The sequence below is a fragment of the Oculina patagonica genome, chromosome 12 (genome assembly GCF_052425735.1).
Source record: "Oculina patagonica isolate OP01 chromosome 12, crgOcupat, whole genome shotgun sequence".
NCBI classification, from domain to species: domain Eukaryota; kingdom Metazoa; phylum Cnidaria; class Anthozoa; order Scleractinia; family Oculinidae; genus Oculina; species Oculina patagonica.
The window spans coordinates 6913810-6935086 of NC_135769.1; the positions used below are offsets into that span (position 1 = coordinate 6913810).

The window sequence follows — 21277 nt, forward strand, 5'->3', positions numbered from 1 at the left end:
TTCTCCCCGTTATACACATGGTTTAGGGTATGTAAAAATGTATGGGATTGTGCCGGGACGTAAGTAGTTAACTATCCCTTTCTTAATTGTGGAGGTGATGATACCAGGCGGCTTTTATTATGTAACTAAAAGTCCAAAAACTGTTTCTTTAATTTGCAGGAAGTGATGGACTGTAACGATCTTGAGACAGGCAGACCCAACAAGAACAAAACGGCAATACATACCATTTAAAATTTAAAGTTTTTTAATATAACCTTCTAGAGTTTGCTTGTTTGCCTGTTTTGTTTTGAATCATTATAGTTATTTCTTTGTTTACTTTCAATCTCGTTGGTTAGTCTCGTTAGTACGTTTCCTGGTTTTATACAATTTTCAATTTTCAAAGCATATAATCAAAAGCGTTTTGGTAGTGTTTGGAGATGTGATCTTTATTAGCTGATAGATTTTATCGATTAACTAGTCTTCCATTTAGTCCATAGGTTTAGTTTCGATTAAGATGTATGGTATGAAGAACGTGTTTTATCACATTTTCTACCACCTTGAATTTCGCCGAAAAAAATCCCGCCGGCATCGTATTATCATTTATCTTTTTAGTGTTTGCAGTTGTAAGAAGTATTGTCTCTCAGATTTTATATTTGCCATTTTGTCCCTTATACCAATTTACCGCATGTACCTTATACCAAGGTGTTTATTAAAGATTTCTTGTTTGTGTTCTGTTTTATTTCTGCCTTAATCCACCATAAGAAAAAGGCTGGCGGCTGTACATTTTACCACAATACCTTGCGTACCTAACAGCCAATAGGAACATAGAATCAGAGAAAGCCGTATTTTTTACGAAATTTGTCCGTGAACTAACGTTGCTTATGCCAGTTTTGGAGTTTTTACAACTTATTTGTGCGTTTTTATAAGCTCTTTGTTATTTTATGTGTGCGCGCGCTAATAAGAACTGGCTCGTATGCAGACTTTACCTACTACCTAACTACCTACCTACCTACCTACCTACCTACCTACCTACCTACCTACCTACCTACCTACCTACCTACCTACCTACCTACTTACCTACCTACCTACCTACCTACCTACCTACCTACCTACCTACCTACCTACCTACCTACCTACTTACCTACCTACCTACCTACCTACCTACCTACCTACCTACCTACCTACCTACCTACCTACCTACCTACCTACTTACCTACCTACCTACCTACCTACCTACCTACCTACCTACCTACCTACCTACCTACCTACCTACCTAGTAAAATAACTCTGAATAAATGTTCATTGAATGCTTCAGTTATCATTTATAAGAACATGCTTCGTTCCGCCAAAATAACCAGCAAAAAAAATGCTATCAGCATTTGTTTCGAGGAAAGCGGCTGATCTAGCCTCCCACGCAGTCGTTTTTAGGGGCGGACGTGGAGGAGTGAAACACGATTGCCCATAAAAACGACTGCGTGGGAGACTACAACTCATCCGGCCGCTTCCGATACTCGAAATCAGCAGAATCTAGCAATAGGCAAAATTCTAGTAAGGCTTCGAGGCTTCCTTGAATAACACAAAAGAAATCACATAGGGGTTGCAATAGGATTTAAAAATACCTTTTCTTTTATACTCCCAAGCCTCGAGGCAAAATGGAATTTTAATATATCGAGATTGGCCTATTTGCAAAGCAAAACAACAAACCACTGAGCGCGCTGAGCATCATGAATAGCAAGGATAGATATTTATTTTCTGACTGGAAAAGACACATTCAATTAAAAATAATCCACCGAGAGGGAAAGGAGGTGACAATTCTAACGGACGCTGTCTTGGGAGAACAACAAACTTTATCCACAAAGCTGAACAACGCACTGGGAATTGGAAGAATACTGGGTGAAATTAACTGGAAAAATATAATTTCAAAGCCTGGTTTTCACTAGCGAGGCAAGCACAAGCGCAAAAATAACAGCTCTTATTTCTCCGTGAAAAAGGCTTCGACTCAAGCAAAAGCATAAGCGCATTGCATTTTGATGCTTGTGCTTGTGCTTGTGGCAAGCACAAGCACAAGGATCGAAATTTGCCCTTTTTGCGTGATCGCGTTTGGCTTGCGCTTGTCCTTGCGTCGCTAGTGAAAACCAGGATTAAGCACACGGCAAACAAAATCACTTAGGAAAATCGCATAACAGTTTTTAAACAAGTTGGACGAATACCCAGAAACTGCGAGATAACCGTGGCTACACAGTTTCTCTCAAACAGCGTTCTATTACAGTTGTACCACCGAGATCCACCTCCGCTCAGAATAATTACAAGGGAAATGAATTCGGTTTTCAAAATTGATGAAAATTAAAGTTTCGCTTTATTAAAACCTTTCGTCTGATGAAAAATTTGGGTTTGATTGACATTTTTTATCATATTAAAGTGACGAGGGCGTACAAATATATGCCATGGTCAATAAACTGTTGTGGTTCCTAAAGTTTCGTTCTTAGAACCACTGATGCAGTTTTTGAATTGCTTTCAATACTTATTCTGTTTTTTTTCTACAGTTTCTTAAGGTAAGAACACTTGTGTTTATGGTTGTTTTTTCTTTTCCCGATGCTGGTAGATCCGACGGAATTAATCTAGAATCAAAAGTTTAAGTTGGTAGGTCTTCAGTAGTTTAATGTTTATTTTTACTAGATGAAAACGTTCTGGCAATAAATTCGTTCAGTTAGAGCAGGTCTGCATAACACATACATTACAAGGACTTATTATCAATATTATAATAACGATTACTTGAAATTTAAAACCCTGAGTTTTGTGTACGTATAAGAAACAGAAGACATCTAGTCAGGGCCATAACTAGCAAGAGGCGAGTTGACTTTAACTCGAAATCAAAAACAAAATATGTTTGGTTGGGAAAATAATCCCCAGTTGAACAAGATCGTTTTTTTTTTGTTTTTGTTTTTTTAAGAAATACCTTAAGAAAAATGTTTAAGAAAGAGTTTCAGAGTTTCTAGGTTTTCAAACTTTCTGAAGGACATGCGCCCAGAACCTCCTAGCAAAATCTTCCCTCGTCTATGCTAAAGGTCTGGTTACGGCTCTGCTAGAACATGATCATATCTAAGCCATTCTGTATGCAAAACTGCTACTCATTTGTTTTTCGAAGGAGTGTGTTTTCTGGCAGCTCGTACATAATTTAACGGTAATAATCGAGAGACTTTAAGCAGGAAGTTTTGAAGCGAATGTCGGCTTGCTCTTGATTATTTTTTTATTTCCTCTCGTCTGTCGGAACCAAAACCAATTCAGACGTACACAAAAATACCAAGCTGTTCTCCCTCACGTACAAATGATTAACAGCAGACGGCAAGTTATATTTAAGGGGAGAAAATGTATTCTTAGTCTCACCGCTATATCCTTGGAAACCCATCGAAAGTCTACAAAAATTAAGATGCAAGCAAAATACTTTACTAATTAAATCGTATTTTGTAAAATTATTTATATTTTCTTTTTGTTACAATAACTCTTCTTGTTGTTGTTGTTGCTGTTGCTGTTGTTGTTGTTGTTGTTGTTGTTGTTGTTGTTGTTGTTGTTGTTGTTGTCAAGGGGTTAAGGGATTTGACGCGGGGAAGCCGATCTCGTTATCAATTAAAAAATATTTTTAGCTGGTTTCGAAAAATATTTCTGCGTAGTTTCTAATGGAGCATAAGGATTGCCATTCGCTTACAAAGTGTTAGGGCCCAGAGTAGGTAGAGCTTTCTACCAAAAAATAGTTGCTGACACGCCATCCACTGGATAGTATGTTAATAATTATTTATTATTAAAAATTAGTACCTATATTTTATTTCGTTGTTCTTGTTTAAGAGTTTTGATTTGATTTTATTGTTCTTTTACGTTGTACCATCTATATATGGAAATGCCGATAAAATTGTTGTTGTTGTTGTTAATCCAGGATCAAATGTTAATCAAGCAACCTGACATTTCAGTCGTCATCAGCCCTCGGCTTTTTGTTCTTTTTTTTGTTTTCTTTTTGTTGTTGTTGCTCAGTTTTTTAAGTCGCCCTCAGAATCCAGCCTGAGTGCGGGAGACATCTTACATTTCAGGCTTTTAATCAAGGCTTAAATCTCCAAAAGTAAACGAACAAACTGCACTGGGCCGCGAACAAAATGCTGCTAGTGTACGCAGGATCTATGAAAGACCTAGTCAGCCAACAAATGAAAAACATGAAACGTGAAACTGCAAGGCTGATCGGACTGCGTAGAAAACTTAATGCGGCAGAGACATGATAGAGACCAATCCACAGTTATGCATTCTTGACTCTCGGATTGGTCTCTATCATGGCTCTGCCGCATTAAGTTTTCTACGCAGTCCGATCAGCCTTGCAGTTTCACGTTTCATGTTTTTCTTAAATCTCCACGTGGTATTAACTTTTCTAGAAAAAGAAGGTAGATTCCACTGGTCCTTGCACAGTAATGATTGTAGTGGTCGTGGAATGTTATTAGAAATTGAACCCCTAAACTGGGGAAAAAGAAGTGATTACCGATCATCAATTAAGACCTAATGGTTTCACGCGTCATTCATTCATTCCTTCATTTATTTAATTTAATTTAATTAATTTTTATCCAGGGCACCGTAACTGACAGTCTACCGCCATGTCGGAAACAGCTCATGTTGCCATAACAACTGTATACGCCATACTCATCATTGTCGATCTGGTGGGGAACTCTCTTGTTTGTGCGATCATAAAGAGATATCGAGATATGAGGTATGCCGAGAACAGATTTACAATAATATTTCTAGATTTAAACGATCGTAGCATTTCATCCCACAAAGTTAAGCCTGGTTCAATCCTTACTTGCAGTTGTAATCGGACTTTCTTCAATCAGTGACCATAAACAACACGATACAACTCAAACAGCTTAAACACAATAACAAGAAAACGTCCAAAGCTTACAAAATTGACAATCTCAACTGAAATATCGTACAAAACGATGCATCTCGTCGAACAGACGAACGTAGCTAAATGACACCAACCGTTTCGCCCACAAACTTTGGCTGCACAACCAAAGCTCGCGTGTGATTGGTTCGGTACGTCTCGGTACAGAATTTATAAAATCAGCCAATCAGAGAGCCGCTTTGAATCGGTGCAGGATAACTACTTGCATTTAACCCTGGTTTCTGTAGCATGAATTCCCTAGGTGTTACACCGCCTGGATAGTCTACTGCAGGGTATACCCTAACATTTTAGCCACTTGAAAAATGGCATTGGAAGAATAAAGCGTGCAAATGTGGTAGATAGATGAATCATCTCAGGGGCAGATCCAGTCGGTGGATTGGGTGGGTAACCACCCCCTAGAATAACCAAAAATGTAAATTACTATTTATGCAATCCGAAGCAGTTCGTAGGTAGGGGTTAGATCTGAAAATGGGTAAGACGATCGTATATTTTTGGTCTGAAATAAGGTATGGGTTTCAGAATGCGCGCCCCACACCTCTACCAAAATTTTCGAAAAGAACCCCCGGGGGTAGGGCATGTCGTTGTCATATGTTATTACTGTAACTTATTTTTCATTCAAATGTCTACAGGAATACGATGAATTATCTTCTTCTCAACTTAGCAGTGGCGGACATGATGGTGGCTACGTTTTTTGCACCAATGCACATTTTCATCCACACGTTCATCCACCCAGATGGTTCCACTGGTGCATTGTTGTGCAAATTGCTGACAGGTGGAACGTTCGCGTGGATCGGCGCAGCTTCCTCGGTGTTTACGCTGATCGCTATCTCGGTTGAACGGTACTATGCAGTGACCTACCCCTATGGCAACAAAGGAAAACTTACTAACAAAAAACTAAAGGTGTGAACGTTCTTGTTTCTTGGCCATTTCAATTTCACCAGAAATAAACTACAAACAGCGGTAACAAACATAACACATGGACTACGCATGGTCTGAAAAAAAAGGATCTAAAATTTACTTGACGTTTCGCATGCTGCAGCACGCATCTTCAGAACTGACGGTTACAAAAAGCGAAATATTTTAAAACTTACAAATACTAAGGAGGTACTGGCAACGAGCTAAACAATAATTAGCAACAGTGATAACAATAGGTGAAAGCTAATAAAGCCACAGCTTTTCACTGCCAATGTTGTCATTGAGGGTGGGTTTTAAGTCCCGTATTAACAATGTTTCTTTTATTTTACACTGTAAGCCACATCGTCCACTGGCTAAGAACCTCGCTTTGTATTTGTAAGTTTTAAAATATTTTGCTTTTTGTAACCGTCACTTCTGAAGATGCGTGCTGTAGCATGCGAAACGTCAAGTAAATTTTAGATTCTTTTTTTTTTTTCAGACCATGCGTAGTCCATGTGTTATTTTTGTTGCCGCTGTTGGTATTTTATTTCTGGTAAAGGTGTGAAATTCATTTTAAATATTAAAAACCCTTTGTTGTTCGAGCACTCCTTCAATCTTCTTATCTTTTGACGTAATATATCAAACACAAGAGACAATGTTTCATCGGGATATCCAAACACTGAGAAGAGAGTTGAAAGTACGACGAAAGGCAGGGTATTTTTGACGAAATTTGAGGTGTTTGGATAGCCGATGAAACACTGTCTCGAGTGTTTGATATGTCTTCTCAATCGAAAAAAAACTACCGAGTAAACGGAGAAATTAAATCGTAAAAATCTATGCTTTCTTTAGATCGGGTATTCAAACCTCCTTCACGGTTATTATTTTCCTTGTTTGAACTTGATGAATTATCAATGAGTTTAAGATTGATTGATCGATCGATCGTGTCAGGAGGAATTAATCAATGTTTAGGGAAATTATCATAAAATAGGACCTTTGCACTTTTAGAGTTACATTCATCGGAAACTGTGCAAATATATGAGTTTTACAGGCAAACAGCGATTTATATGCTTAAGTAAACTACTTTTGTACTTTAAGTAAATAACCGCGCGTGTGGGTTGTCGCTGTTTAAACTAGGGTTGTATTCAAGGGGAAAAATATAAAAGAAGTTAATTTCAATTTTCATTTAGTCCATTACCGAAAACAATTCGAATTTAGACAGCTTTCTAGGTTGAATATACATTCGACAGATGTATCTTTTTGTTTTAGCTTTTGTTCATAATTGAGTTTGGTTAGTTTACGATTTCAAATAAGCCGACTCTATTCAATATTGTTTTTAGTTTAAAATACTTTTAATTAAATTTTATTTAGCTGTACTTTAGTCTACAAACTCGCCAGCTGAACTTACTCGCGTTGCTTTTATGTTGTAAGTTGTATTTATTCAGCCTTCTTTCAATTGTCCTTTGTATGATGCAATCAGGCTTAGCGTTAGTATATATAGAGTGCTGTTATCATTGTAAAATCGATTTACATCTCGTGGAGTTACATAGAAGATTTACGCCGAGACGAAGAATAAACCTGTGAAGTCCAAGTTCTTGTGTCCTGATTCCAGTGTAGCAGATCCCTCGGTACTTTGGAACCCGTGACAAGTTCCTCTCTCGCAGCAAGCGTGGTTGCTCTGAGCTATCCCCAGTTCAGTTCGTTCAGTCCAATTAGTCGACAGTTTCAGCCGAAGAAAGGCCTCTCATCGCCCGTTCCCCGTTAAAGAGTTTTGAGCACCAAATCCCGTGTCACAGACGCAAAACCCGTTGTCACAATCGGTCGGTTGGTTGGTTGGTTAATCCTTTCGGTAGCCATGAGTATCAACCAATTATGCTTGTTTCTTTTAGTCAGCTTTTTCAATCATACTCTTGCATTATTCTGCAACCATAGACATAATGTAAATATCGTACATGGCGTTGAATAAATTTCGTGCGATATGCCAAGGAGTATAATGTATTCATACTCGTTTCAGGTGATCATTTCCGCGTCCTGGATCTTTGCACTGATCATCAATATCCCACAGTTTCTGACTTTGGAGTTCGATAAGACCACGTCTTCTTGTATTATGGCGTGGTCTCAAGAGTGGATGGGAAAAGCTTTCAGTATGCTGGCATTTCTAGTCTCTGGACTTCTTCCCATACCATTAATGGTCGCATTGTACTCAAAAGTCGTGTACAATTTGTGGTTCAAATGTAACGAGAGCGATGAACTTTCCCACCAGAAAAAGGTATGCATGTGCTTGGGAATTAAGAGGTGGGGGTAGAATGGCAGATAAATGGTCGTGCTGGTTTCAAACTTACGTAAAGTAAAAAGTAATGATTAAATCATAAGCTTATTTAATTATCCCCGAAATTTTCATTGTAGTGTCCGAGCTTTCTGTCGCCGTAACTTGGCTTGTCCATGTTATGACAGGCTGCTCTAAGAAAATGTTGCCGCATTTTTCACATTAATATTAGGTTTCAATTACGAAATTTTCGTTTTAAACGAGAAGTTTCTTCCAGTTAATAACTTTACAGTTCCCCTGCTTGCATAGCCCCTCTTCCTTTGTATTCGCTGAGATGACGTAAGCTCAGCGAATACAATGGAAAAGAGGCCTCCTAGCAAGGAACTTTACAGTTTATGCAATCTAATATTTTTCTCAATTTAAACAGGAAACTGTAAATATTCTCTTACATTTTCGAAAAATCAAAAATCCAAGATGGTGGATGTTGGCATTATTTTGGCGCAATATGACGTCATAATTGACATTTGACCGCTACAAAGTTAATAGCATTTTTGGATGCTTTACTCACTGTACAGAGTACTGTCGTTCGACCAGTAGCAAACACCTTTTCCTCTTAAGCAAATACGAAGCTAAGCAAATAAGCCCTGTTTAAGAACCTAAATAGTCTACCTTATTATAGGAAATTACGCTTCATGAAATTAAGGCGAATTTCAAAATCTCGCGTTAATTTAAGTCGCGTTAGTTTTTGTTAACGTTAATTTCCACGCTTTTAATAAAGTGGAGCGTTAATTTCCACGACCTTAATTTCCATTATTTTGGCCCCAATTTCTCGATACAGTCCAGACGTTCTTATCTCCTAGGAAAAAGCATTATTTCATCAGGGTGGACTCTCGAAGCGGTCAGATTCAATCCGTTAAATCCATACGTTTGGGTTTAGTATCACGAACATTGTTTCCGTCTCGGATTATGCGCCTAGTGTTGAAATAAACTTGTCACTGTTGTCTCAACAAGTGTGTTTTTTTTTGTGTGTACGTCGTGTTAATTTCCTTTATTTTGAAATGTTGCCTCTCTTTCGCGTTAATTTCCTTTAATGGGAAGTAATTTTCCATTCAATTCGCGTTAATTTCAAATACCTTAATTTACACCAGCGTTAATTTCCTATAATAAGGTATATTATATATGTCAAAAGCCTAAAACCCTTTTTAAATAGGACAACTGGGAATATTAACACTTTTATATTAACTGTTGTTATAACTGTTTCTGTCTCCTTACAGAAAGTCATTAAGATGAGGAAGCGTGTCACTTTAATGGTCGTAATCGTCAGTGTCATCTTCTCAATCTGTTGGTTTACTGATACAGTTATGTTCCTCCTAAGCAATTACAGCACCGCCAACAGTCCTAGCAATGCCCTTTGGGCCATTGGTTTTATCATGGTCCTATTCAGTTCAGCCGCCAATCCCTTTGTATACGCTCTAATAAGCCAACGATTCAGAGAGAAGATGAAGAAAATGCTATTCTGCAGACGATTGCGTTCTTCGATCGAGATTTGTCCTACAAACGAAGCCTTGGACAACCAACCGCCTACCAGCATAACTCAATGGATCCAACTGGCAAATAGGATTCACACCTCGAGCGAAGAGAAGATCAAGGGAGTGTTAAGCTCTGCAGGATTGTTTTCTGCAAATAAAGCCCCAAACTTCCAACCGGCGGCCAACAGCATCACTCAACAGATCCAATTGGCAAATAGGGTTCACCCTTCGGGCGAAGAGCAAAGGGTCGAGGCTGCCATCCACATTCACCCGACCCATACAAATCTACAAGCTAAAAAACGCTTTTTTCAACATTGTTCATAAGATATTTCTTTAGAAAAATCAATGTTGTTGAACTGGTGATTATTTTCACAACTAAACGTATTTTGTTTTTAATTTTAGTTTTAAATCTAGACGAGGCAAGTGCCTTGCCTTGCCCCTTGCTAGTTATCGCACTATATGCGATACAAACTACGCGACAACTAAGTAATCGTTAAAGAATTCTAAAATTAATTCAAAAGTTATTGCAAAACACTGAATCACTGAAGATAGTCCCTTGTTACTACAGTTCTGTACTGTATTATTGCATTTTATTGTATTAGAGGGATATTTGTACTATTTAATTATTAATCATTTAATCTTCTTGCTCTTTTGCATGATCAGTTCCATTTGTTTTGTGTATTTATCTGTTCTTAAATCACTGTGTAAATCATTGCCGCATATTGTAACTAGGAGATTGTGGACAAAAAAGTAAACTTTAAGACTAAGTGGTTAACAGCTCTCGGCATTTAAATCCGAATTCCCCCCGAATGGGATGCTACTCCATTGGAAGTTTTTTCCTCAGCATTCTGCCAAGTTTCATCAATATTCATTTATACACTTAGCTGGCGAGGCACTGCGAGAGTAAAGTGTCTTGCCCAAAAACACAACGCAATGACCTCGGCCTGGGTTCGAGCCCGGACCGCTCAATCCGGAGTCCAATGCACGGACCATAAAGCCTCTGCGCTTTCCACATAGGAATGGTAAATATGTGTTAAAAAACAAAATTAAAAAAGTTAAGGTATACTTTCAGCCAAGCTCAATCTAGTCCATCTGGCATGAATTTCTGTTTGTTAATTTGATATTGTAGGCAATCATATTTTTTTCTTTTAGACAGATACTTACGTTACCTTATATTAAATATCGATGATCTTTTAACAATATAATGTAAGAGTTTGTATGTAGTTTTGTGATGTTTCCTCTTGAAACAAATTATTCAAATTACTGAATAATAGAGAAAACATAATATCTGGTGCGGTTTTTAATCATCACAACGTGTTTCTGAGCCATACAGGCGACATTGGGAAACATTTGGTTAATAAATATCCTACCATGTACTATATCAGAGCACGAAAGGAGTTTGACCGAGACTCGCTTCAAAAATTGCTAAAATGTTTGCACAAAAGCAGTTTCCGCTTCCCGTCGTCCTCGCAGAAGGTTGGTGTAACAACATGTATAGCAATGTTTTCGTGAAATGCAATCGCACATACTTTGTTTTTACAAGGAATCAGCAGCTTGAACAAAATGTCATTTTATTGTGAGTGGTCCGCAAGTGTATTATTTTAAATTTATTTTTAAAATTCATGCGATATGCCACTGAAGCAGTACCTTTAATCCATTCCCGTTCTAGCTAATCATTCAATTCCTGCTTCTTGGATCTTTGCACTAATTATCAACATTCCAGAGTTCCTGAGTTTTGATTTCAATTAAAACATTGCTCCTATATTCTGCCGTGGCCTGAACAATGGATGGGGGAAGCTTACAATATGTTTGCTTTTATGTTTAATCTTTGGACTTCTCCTCATACCGTTAATGCTCGCATTGTACTCAACAATTCAGAGAGAAGATCAAGAAAATGTTTTGCTACACAGGGTTGCGTACTACAGTCCAAAGTCATCCTACGAACGAAGCCCCAAACCGCCAGACGGCCAACGGCATTACTCAGCAGATGCAACTGCCAAATGGCATTCACGGTTCGAGTGAAGAGCAAGGAATCGAGGCTGCCACCAACATCCACCAAAGACATACAGCAAAAACACTTCAGAAGGAGTAATACAACCCAGTGGGCCACATTCGCTTCTCTGTCAGGCGCTAAGCTGTAAATGTTCAAAACTTATCTTGCGAAATCCTAAAGAATAACACCTAAATAAAGCCGCAGCCCGATTAGGTTAAATCAAACAATGTTCCGCAAGATAAAGCAGCGTTATTGCTTTATTATTCAACAAACTGTCAGCCGAACCCAAAAAGTATAAGTACCTCCGTATTTCGCAGGTTATCTTTTATGTACAAATTAAAGAGTCAGATTAACTTATATTTCAAGTCTCAAGCTGGACGGTTTTGCTGGATCTAGAGTAAAAATAAGCTTTAGTCTACGCGGTGGTATTTTAACACAAGGGCCCAAAATCGTCATTTTTAGTGGCTCATGTAGAACTTTCTTATTCCATTCTTTTGGACCTGGAGTGAAAATTGGGATGAATCCACGTGATGGCGCATTTCATAAAAGACCCAAATTGTACATTTCAAGTCCCAAACCGGCAGGTTTTGCAGGATCTGGAGTGAAAAAAAAGGTTCAATCTACATAGTGGTCTTTCAACACAACTGCCCCAAATCGTCATTTTAAGTGGCTCACGTAGCACTTTCATATTCGATACCTTTGGACCTGCAGTAAAAATTAGGTTGAATCCACGTGATAGCGGATTTCCGAAAAAACCCAAAATCTACATTTCAAGTCTTACACTTTCCGGTTTTGCTGGATCTGGAGTGAAAATAAGCTTTAATGTACGTGGTGGTATTTCAACACAAGGCTCCAAAATCGTCATTTTCAAGGGCTCATGTAGCACTGTTTTATTCGATTCTTTTGGACCTGGAGTGAAAATTGGGATGAATTCACGTGATGGCATTTTTGCAAAAAGACCCAAACTGTACATTTCAAGTCTCAAACTGGCCGATATTTACTTGATCTGGAGTGAAAATAAGCTTTAATGTACGTGGTGGTATTTGAACACAAGGGCCCAAAATCGTTATTTTTCAATGACTCATGTAGCACTTTCTGATTCGATTCTTTTGGACCTGAGGTGAAAATTAGGATGAATCCACCTGATGGCGGATTTCTGAAAAGACCCCATCTGTACATTTCAAGTCTCAAACTGGCAGGTTTTACTGGATCCGGAGTGAAAATAGGCTTTACTCTACGTGGTGGTATTTGAACACAAGGGTCCAAATCGTCATTTTCAATGGCTCATATAGCACTTTCTTATTCGATTCTTTTGGACCTGAGGTGAAAATTAGGATGAATCCACGTCATGGAGGATTTCTGAAAAGACCCGACCTGTACATTTCAAGTCTCAAAATGGCCGGTTTTACTGGATTTGGAGTGATAATAGGCTTTAATCTACGTGGTGCTATTTGAACACAAGGGTCCAAAATCGTCATTTTCAATGGCTCATGTAGCACTTTCTTATTCGATTCTTTTGGACCTGAAGTGAAAATTAGGATGAATCCACGTGATGGCAGATTGCCGAAAAGACCCGAAATGTACATTTCAAGTCTCAAACTGGCCGGTTTTACTGGATCTGGAGTGAAAATAGGCTTTAATCTACGTGGTGGTATTTGAACACAAGGTCCCAAAATCGTCATTTTTAATTGCTCATGTAGCACTTTCTTATTCGATTCTTTTGGACCTGGAGTGAAAATTAGGATAAATCCACGCAATGGGAGATGTGAGATTTCCGAAGAGACCCGAACTGTACATATCAAGTCTCAAACTGGCCGGTTTTACTGGATCTGGAGTGAAAATAGGCTTTAATCTACGTGGTGGTATTTGAACACAAGGACCCAAAATCGTCATTTTCAATGGCTCATGTAGCCCTTTCTTATTCGATTCTTTTGGACCTGAAGTGAAATTAAGATGAATCCACGTGATGGCGCCTTTCTGAAAAGACCCGAACTGTACATATCAAGTCTCAAACGGACCGGTTTTACTAGATCCGAAGTAAAAATAGGTTTTACTCTATATGGTGATATTTGAACACAAGGGCCTAAAATCGCCATTTTTAATGGCTCATGAAGCACTTTCTTATTGGATTCTTTTGGACCTGAAGTGAAAATTAGGATGAATCCACGTGAAGGCGGATTTCTGAAAAGATCCGAACTGTACATTTCAAGTCTCAAACTGGCCGGTTTTACGCGATCTGGAGACTGGAGTGAAAATAGGCTCTACTCTACGTGGTGATATTTGAACACAAGGGCCCAAAATCGTCTTTTTCAATGGCTCATGTAGCACTTTCTTATTCGATTCTTTAGAACCTGAAGTGAAATTAGGATGAATCCACGTAATGGCGAATTTACGAAAAGACCCGAACTGTACATATCAAGTCTCAAACTGACCGGTTTTACTAGATCTGGAGTGAAATTAGGCTTTAATCTACGTGGTGGTATTTGAGCACAAGGGCCCAAAATCGTCATTTTCAATGGCTCATGTAGCACTTTCTTATTCGATTCTTTTGGACCTGAAGTGAAAATTAGGATTAATCCACGTAATGGTGAATTTACGACAAGACCCGAACTGTACATATCAAGTCTCAAACTGACCGGTTTTACTAGATCTGGAGTGAAAATAGGCTTTAATCTACGTGGTGATATTTGAACACAAGGGCCCAAAATCGTCATTTTCAATGGCTCATGTAGCCCTTTCTTATTCGCTTTTTTCACGATCCCATAATACATCTTGTTTTATTTAAATAACCCCCCAAAATTTTTGCATAAGCATTGTTTTCAATTTCTCTGGGGACGATTGCACGTCACTGTAAATCCCAAGAGAAATTGAAAACAATGCTTATGCAAAAATTTTGGGGGGTAAACAAGATGTATTATGGGAACGGTGAAAACAGCGAATTCGATTCTTTTGGACCTGAAGTGAAATTAAGATGAATCCACGTGATGGCGCCTTTCTGAAAAGATCCAAACGGTACATTTTGTGTCTCAAACTGGCCGGTTTTACTAAATCTGAAGTGATAATAAGCTTTAATCTACGTGGTGGTATTTGAACACAAGGGCCCAAAATCGTCATTTTCAATGGCTCATGTAGTACTTTCTTATACGATTCTTTTCGACCTAGAATACAAATTAGGATGAATCCACGTGATGGCGGATTTCCGAAAAGACCCGAACTGTACATATCAAGTCTCAAACGGACCGGTTTTACTAGATCCGAAGTAAAAATAGGTTTTACTCTATATGGTGACATTTGAACACAAGGGCCCAAAATCGCCATTTTTAATGGCTCATGTAGCACTTTCTTATTGGATTCTTTTGGACCTGAAATGAAAATTAGGATGAATCCACGTAATGGGGGATTTCTGAAAATACCCGAACTGTACATATCAAGTTTAAACTGACCGGTTTTACTGGAACTGGAGTGAAAATAGGCTTTAATCTACGTGGTGGTATATGAACACAAGGGCCCAAAATCGTCATTTTCAATGGCTCATGTAGTACTTTCTTATACGATTCTTTTCGACCTAGAATAGAAATTAGGATGAATCCACGTGATGGCATTTTTACAAAAAGACCCAAACTGTACATTTCAAGTCTCAAACCGGCCGGTTTTACTGGATCTGGAGTGATAATAATAGTGAAGGCGGATTTCCGAAAGGACCCGAACTGTACATATCAAGTCTCAAACTGACCGGTTTTACTAGTTCTGGAGTGAAAATAGGCTTTAATCTACGTGGTGGTATTTGAACACAAGGGCCCAAAATCGTCATTTTCAAAAGCTCATGTAGTACTTTCTTATTCGATTCCTTTGGACCTGGAGTGAAAATTAGGATGAATCCACGTGATGGTGGATTTCCAAAAAGACCCGAACTGTACATTTCAAGTCTCAAAATGGCCGGCTTTACTAGATCTGGAGTGAAAATAGGCTTTACTGTACGTGGTGATATTTGAACACAAGAGCCCAAAATCGTCATCTTCAATGGCTCATATAGCACTTTCTTATTCGATTCTTTTGGACCTGAAGTGAAAATTAGGATGAATCCACGTGATGGCGAATTTCCGAAAAGACCCGAACTGTAGATATCAAGTCTCAAACTGACCGGTTTTACTAGATCTGGAGTGAAAATAGGCTTTAATCTACGTGGTGGTATTTGAACACAAGGGCCCAAAATCGTCATTTTCAATGGCTCATGTAGTACTTTCTTATTCGATTCCTTTGGACCTGAAGTGAAAATTAGGATGAATCCACGTGATGGCGGATTTCCGAAGACCCGAACTGTACATTTGAAGTCTCAAAATGGCCGGTTTTACTGGATCTGGGGTGAAAATATGCGTTACTGTATATGGTGATATTTGAACAAAAGGGCCCAAAATCGTAATTTTCAATGGCTCATATAGCACTTTCTTATTCGATTCTTTTGGACCTGGGGTGAAAATTAGGATAAATCCACGTAATGGAGGATTTTCGAAAAGACCCGAACTGTACATATCAAGTCTCAAACTGGCCGGTTTTCCTGGATCTAGAGTGAAAAGAGGTACAATCTACCTGGTGGTATTTCAACACAACTGCTCAAAATCGTCATTTTAAGTGGCTCATTTAGCACTTTTTTTTTATTCTTTTGACCTGGAGATAAAATTGGGATGAATCCACGTGATGGTGTTTTTGCAAAAGGACCCAAACTATACATTTCAAGTCTTAAACTGACCGGTTTTACTGGATCTGGAGTGAAAATAAGCTTTAATCTACGTGGTGGTATTTCAACACAAGAAACCAAAATCATCATTTTCATAGGCTCATGTAGCACTTTTACATTCGATTCTTTTTGCCTGGATTGAAAATTGGGAGGAATTTACGTCGTGGCATTTTTGCAATAACATGCAAACTGTACATTTCAAGTCTCAAACTGGCCGATTAAATTAACTGGATTTGGAGTGAAAATAAGCTTTAATCTACGTGGTGGTATTTCAACACAAAGGCCCAAAATCGTCATTTTCAGAGGCTTGTGTAGCACTTTTATATTCGATTGTTTTAGACCTGGAATGAGCATTGGGATGAATCCAGGTGATGGCATTTTTGCAAAAAGACCCAAACTTTACATTTCAAGTCCCAAACTGGCCGGTTTTACTGGATCTGGAGTTAAATAAGCTTTAATCTACCTTATTACATGAAATTTTCGCGACACGTCAATTTCGCGAATTTCGCGATTCCAAAAAAATCGCGAAATTAAAGTGACGCGAACAATAAGTGTCGCGAACATAACATGACGCGAACGAAAATTAAGAGTGAGTCCGCACGAGAGCCATGCAGGCGAGTCTACAGCGCATCTCACCGATTTCCCTCAAACTTGGCACACCTGTGTTACTTCACTAAGACATTAACCATGTGCAATATTTTGGTTCAATTGTTTATTGTTTTGGAGAAATGTCAATCAAACTGTCAGACAGTGGAAAGTACTTAAATTTGACCTAAAAATATTCATCATGTTTGATCCCCTGCTACATGCTAAATATAAAAAGAAATGATACGAAACTTTTACATAAGACAAATCAAGTCCCGAACAATAGAAAAACGTTCAGTAAACTTGTGTCATTTGCAGCGTTTGGCTGAAAGCAAAATTCCAAATCTCCTTATTCAGTTCGTATCAAAAAAGTGGGGTTTCAAAAGTCGTTGTTTGTAGACATGCGGCGTTTCTTCAATCAAATTTGAAAGTATCAATAGATTGCCAAGGAAATGGTGTCTTTATTTATCAAATAAACTCTCTGTTAAGTTTAAGAGGAATTACAGGTTCGCATCAATAAATGGTGTTAACTTCGTGACAATATGCAAATGAGCTCAACACTGAAATCGTGATAAGTTCAGAGTTTGTAAAATATAAACTAAATAGAATGTTGCTTTAAGAAGTAAAACATCGTTATGAAGCTTTTTGCATAAAAATACTTTTAAATCGTTAGTTGTTTTAACTACTGGAAGTCGTTGGCTGGTAGTAAGCATATTAAACAAATTCAAACGAACACAAAGGTCATACCGACCTGCTGGTCGTACCGCACCAATGTGAAAGATATCCCCACAAGCAAGCATCATTGCATAAAAGTCATTTCCTTCAAGGCTTTTTGGCATCGCCCTCTTGGTGTGTAAGCTGCATTGTGTCGTATTTGCCAGCACCATAGTAATTTAAGAACAAATGTTATCAAAACAAGTTGGCGGCGAGGCATCAAATATAATATCCACCGATCATGAAAACCGACTTGTTTTAGAATTCGGTCGCGTGTTTTGTTCACATATAAAAAACATGTTTCCACTGCAAAGAAATTATGCAGTCCTCGTTTCCTTCCAGCGAGAATCTGCGGTACAAGTGGTTTTTGGTGCTGTCGTTCTTCGAAGAACACCGACAATAGTTGATTGCGTGACAGACCGACTTGAGAATTTTATCTCAAATTTCATGTCTCAAATTTCACTCTCACTCAGATCATATTGCGATCGTCATGGCTTCGTTTATGTGCTTTCAAAAAGGATCTGACATTCAGGGGCCATGGGATATGTATTGAGTCATCTATAAATGATCCAATACGCCACAAATCGCCATGGCTTTAATTAATTTTCCACCTTTTTTAATTTTGAAAATCTGAAGTCGAAAAATCAGCCTTTAATACCGCCTTACCGTAAATAATCTTATAAACGCCAGGGCTTTTAATTTAAGGGGTACATGCGGGAGTGTTAAATAAATATGAGGCGTTTAGTAGAAAAGGGGCATTCATTTCACTCTAACTGTAACGATGTCAACAAGACAAATATGTAAATACGACGCGTAGTTTGCTCCCGGATAAAGATAGGAAACAGATTTTGTGAGTAGGAGACTACTCTAATCTTTTCTAATGCAAAGCCTAAAGATGTCGTTCACAGATTGTTCGATATCGATGTCTTTATCGCCATCGCATCGGGGTTAACCATGTTGGCTAGTTAACTCCCTTGGCCCCTTCGATGTCCGAGTGAATCAATAAACTAACTAAAGAAAACTGCGTGCTTTTTACTCCATGAAACGTTTACTTGAATTTTGAGGCGAATATATTTTTTCTTTTTTTTATTGGGGAGGGGGGGATGGGGGGAACAGGGGTGTCTATTAGACAGGGGACGTTTATTAGTGGGGCCTTTTAATACAAACTTTACACCTCGGGGGGGGGCGTTTATTACCTACGCGGCGCTTATTTGAGAGTGGGCGTTTATTAGATCATTTACAGTATTTCACTCATTTACATTTATTCTAAGGATTGCCTACAGGAAAGGTGGGAACACAATATAAAACAAAAGAGTATGATTATGAGAGTGTCAGTGAAAACGAACTTTCAACAACCTGGTCAAGGCAAAGACGAATCCTGAGTTGTAAAAAGGCACGCTGATCTACACTTATACAAATATTTAATTCCGTCGATACGTCGGTCCGTCATTCTAGCTTTAAATTAGGAAATCAGTAGGAGCACTATCAGAGATACAGGTGATTCCAAATTTGTTGAAATTGTTCTGGATCCTTGTTCCCAGGGTCTTCTTTCCCCTAAACCAGCGGTTGATAAACGAGTTTAGATATTAAATTTCGTTCCCAGAACTTGCGCATTTTCCGTTAGCCTTGACCGAACTGGGCCGTCCTCTGCCCTCTGGGCCACTTATGGTTCCGGTTTAATTGTGCGCATGCACCGGAGACTTGAGATGAAATGAACCGTTCTCGCCCCTAGAGTCCACGGTCCTTCTGTTCTGCGCCAGGGATCGAAACCTCTCCTGTTAATGTCTGTTAAGCTACGCAACAAATTGAAGGCGAGGTTTGGCTGGGAATGAAAAGGGATGAGGCACCAGCGGAGTGGCCCCGAGGCGAAAGCGGAAACCCGACTGAGAGGTAAGTGCTTGGACGGTTGCTATGGAAACCGGCTCCACAGCGAGACCCTTTGAGTCACACTAGGGCTTTCCAAAAGTTGCTCGGCAACTTTTTGGCATTTTTTCATGTTTCGAACAACTTTTTCCCCTTGGAGCAACTATTTTCCTCTCGAGCAACTTGTTGCATTTTGAGCAATTTCCAGACCGAAGATTTCCGAAGGTTATACGGGTGCTGTTCTAAGGCAATACGAACGTTTCCGAAGACTTACGAAGTTTGCCGAAGATTTTCGAGGGACATCTAAAGACGTTTCAACATTCGGCTCATTCTGCATTAAAACATTACAAATCTCGCCAGCAAACATGACGTCATCGATCTTCACGATTTTTCCCAGTTAAAGGAATCCTTGTTATTTAACAAAATAATATTCCCCTTAATGCGTTATTTAGATACTAATTTTTTAGATACTTTTGCTGTAAAATTGCATAAAACTGCTTTGAAGATCTTACTCTCAAAGGGAAATTAGCATATATTTAGAAAAAATTCTTTTGGTTAGGAGTAGCGTTTTGCTGATGATTTTTTGGAGCAACTTTCGAGCAACTTTTATTATCAGAAGCAACGTTTTTGGATTTTTGGAGCAACTTTTTGAGATATTACGGGCAACTGTTTGGGAAATCTCGAGCAACTTGTGGAAAGCCCTAAGTCACACTGCCCGAAGCCAGTGGAGAGCACGGATGAAAGAAAGAAGGATATAGTGAAGGCTAGAGCAACGAAAAAGAAACTACTTGCAGCAAGCGAGCAGAATGCAAGTATACGTGTCAGCATGACGACATGTCGACAGTGCACGAAAGACATGATCCACGAGGGCGAGGCTGCACCAAGCACGAACTCAAACCAGTTTAAATTCGTGCGACTGATCGCAGTGACAAAATGAGTGAAAGCAGCCTTGTCGCAGCGTGTGTACACTTCTGCGACAAGTCGCTGCGACAAAATATAAACTAACCAATGAGAGAGCGTCATGTATTGAATTCAAAAACTAGTTTACATTCTCCCTCTTCCAAATTCGCTGCAGGTGCACCGAACAAACGCCTTGTTGCAGGGACTTTTTGAAGTAGTACACACGATGCGATTTGTCGCAGAGAACCTCACTTAAGGTTTATTACTACTTATTAAATTTTCAGCCACGGATATTGCATTTCTAGCATTCTGATTGGTTCACTCAATCCCGGTTGTCAGCTCGTATACCTTAGTTTGACCTTATTTGGAAAATGATTGCGTTACTGTTGCCAAACTAAACTTTTTCTGCGGGAAGCGACAGTTCCATCAAAAAAATGGTTTTGAACAGCAAATTTGGCGAGCTTTATGAACAAGAAATAATTAGCGGTGCCTACAAAAACCAAAGAAATGCCATAGTAAGTTAAACTTCGCAAATCAAAAGGATAGATGCGAAAAGTGTAATTAATAATACTTTTAAACTGAACGCACAGCAAGAGCGAGTGAATAAAGTAGAAAAGCAGCAAATAATTTACGAAAGAACGGCAAACTGACACAGTTTCATTCAGTGTACGTCATAAAACTAGGCTCAGCACTTCAGTAAAGTTTGTTACCTTTCAATCTTGGTTTTGTCGTTTCATACTTTAATAAACCTGTTCCACTTTGAGCTCAATTTCGCTTCAAATAATATAGCAGTCTTGATGACAGCCGTGGAGCCGTAAAGAAGTACAATGTAAACACTTGCTTCGTTCGACTTGCACAAGACTTGTAGTTTCCAGAAAAGGTTTTGCTT

At 38.8% G+C, this 21277-nt stretch overlaps 3 protein-coding genes across 4 annotated transcripts in view; all 3 read left to right on the forward strand.

The window, feature by feature from the left end:
* Nucleotides 1-21277, forward strand: part of LOC144631701 (low-density lipoprotein receptor-related protein 6-like) — an 84217-nt gene that overhangs the window by 31393 nt on the left and 31547 nt on the right. The gene's annotated exons all lie outside the window — the stretch shown is intronic.
* The window catches only part of LOC144631886 (uncharacterized), a 44535-nt gene that overhangs the window by 21007 nt on the left and 2251 nt on the right, over nucleotides 1-21277 (forward strand). The window lies entirely within an intron of this gene.
* Nucleotides 2443-10027, forward strand: LOC144631807 (galanin receptor 2a-like). The gene is made up of 5 exons (XM_078490370.1): nucleotides 2443-2531; nucleotides 4582-4720; nucleotides 5542-5812; nucleotides 7818-8072; nucleotides 9344-10027. The coding sequence occupies exons 2-5, from the start codon at nucleotides 4608-4610 to the stop codon at nucleotides 9920-9922; spliced, it is 1218 nt and encodes a 405-aa protein (XP_078346496.1). The 5' UTR covers nucleotides 2443-2531; nucleotides 4582-4607; the 3' UTR covers nucleotides 9923-10027.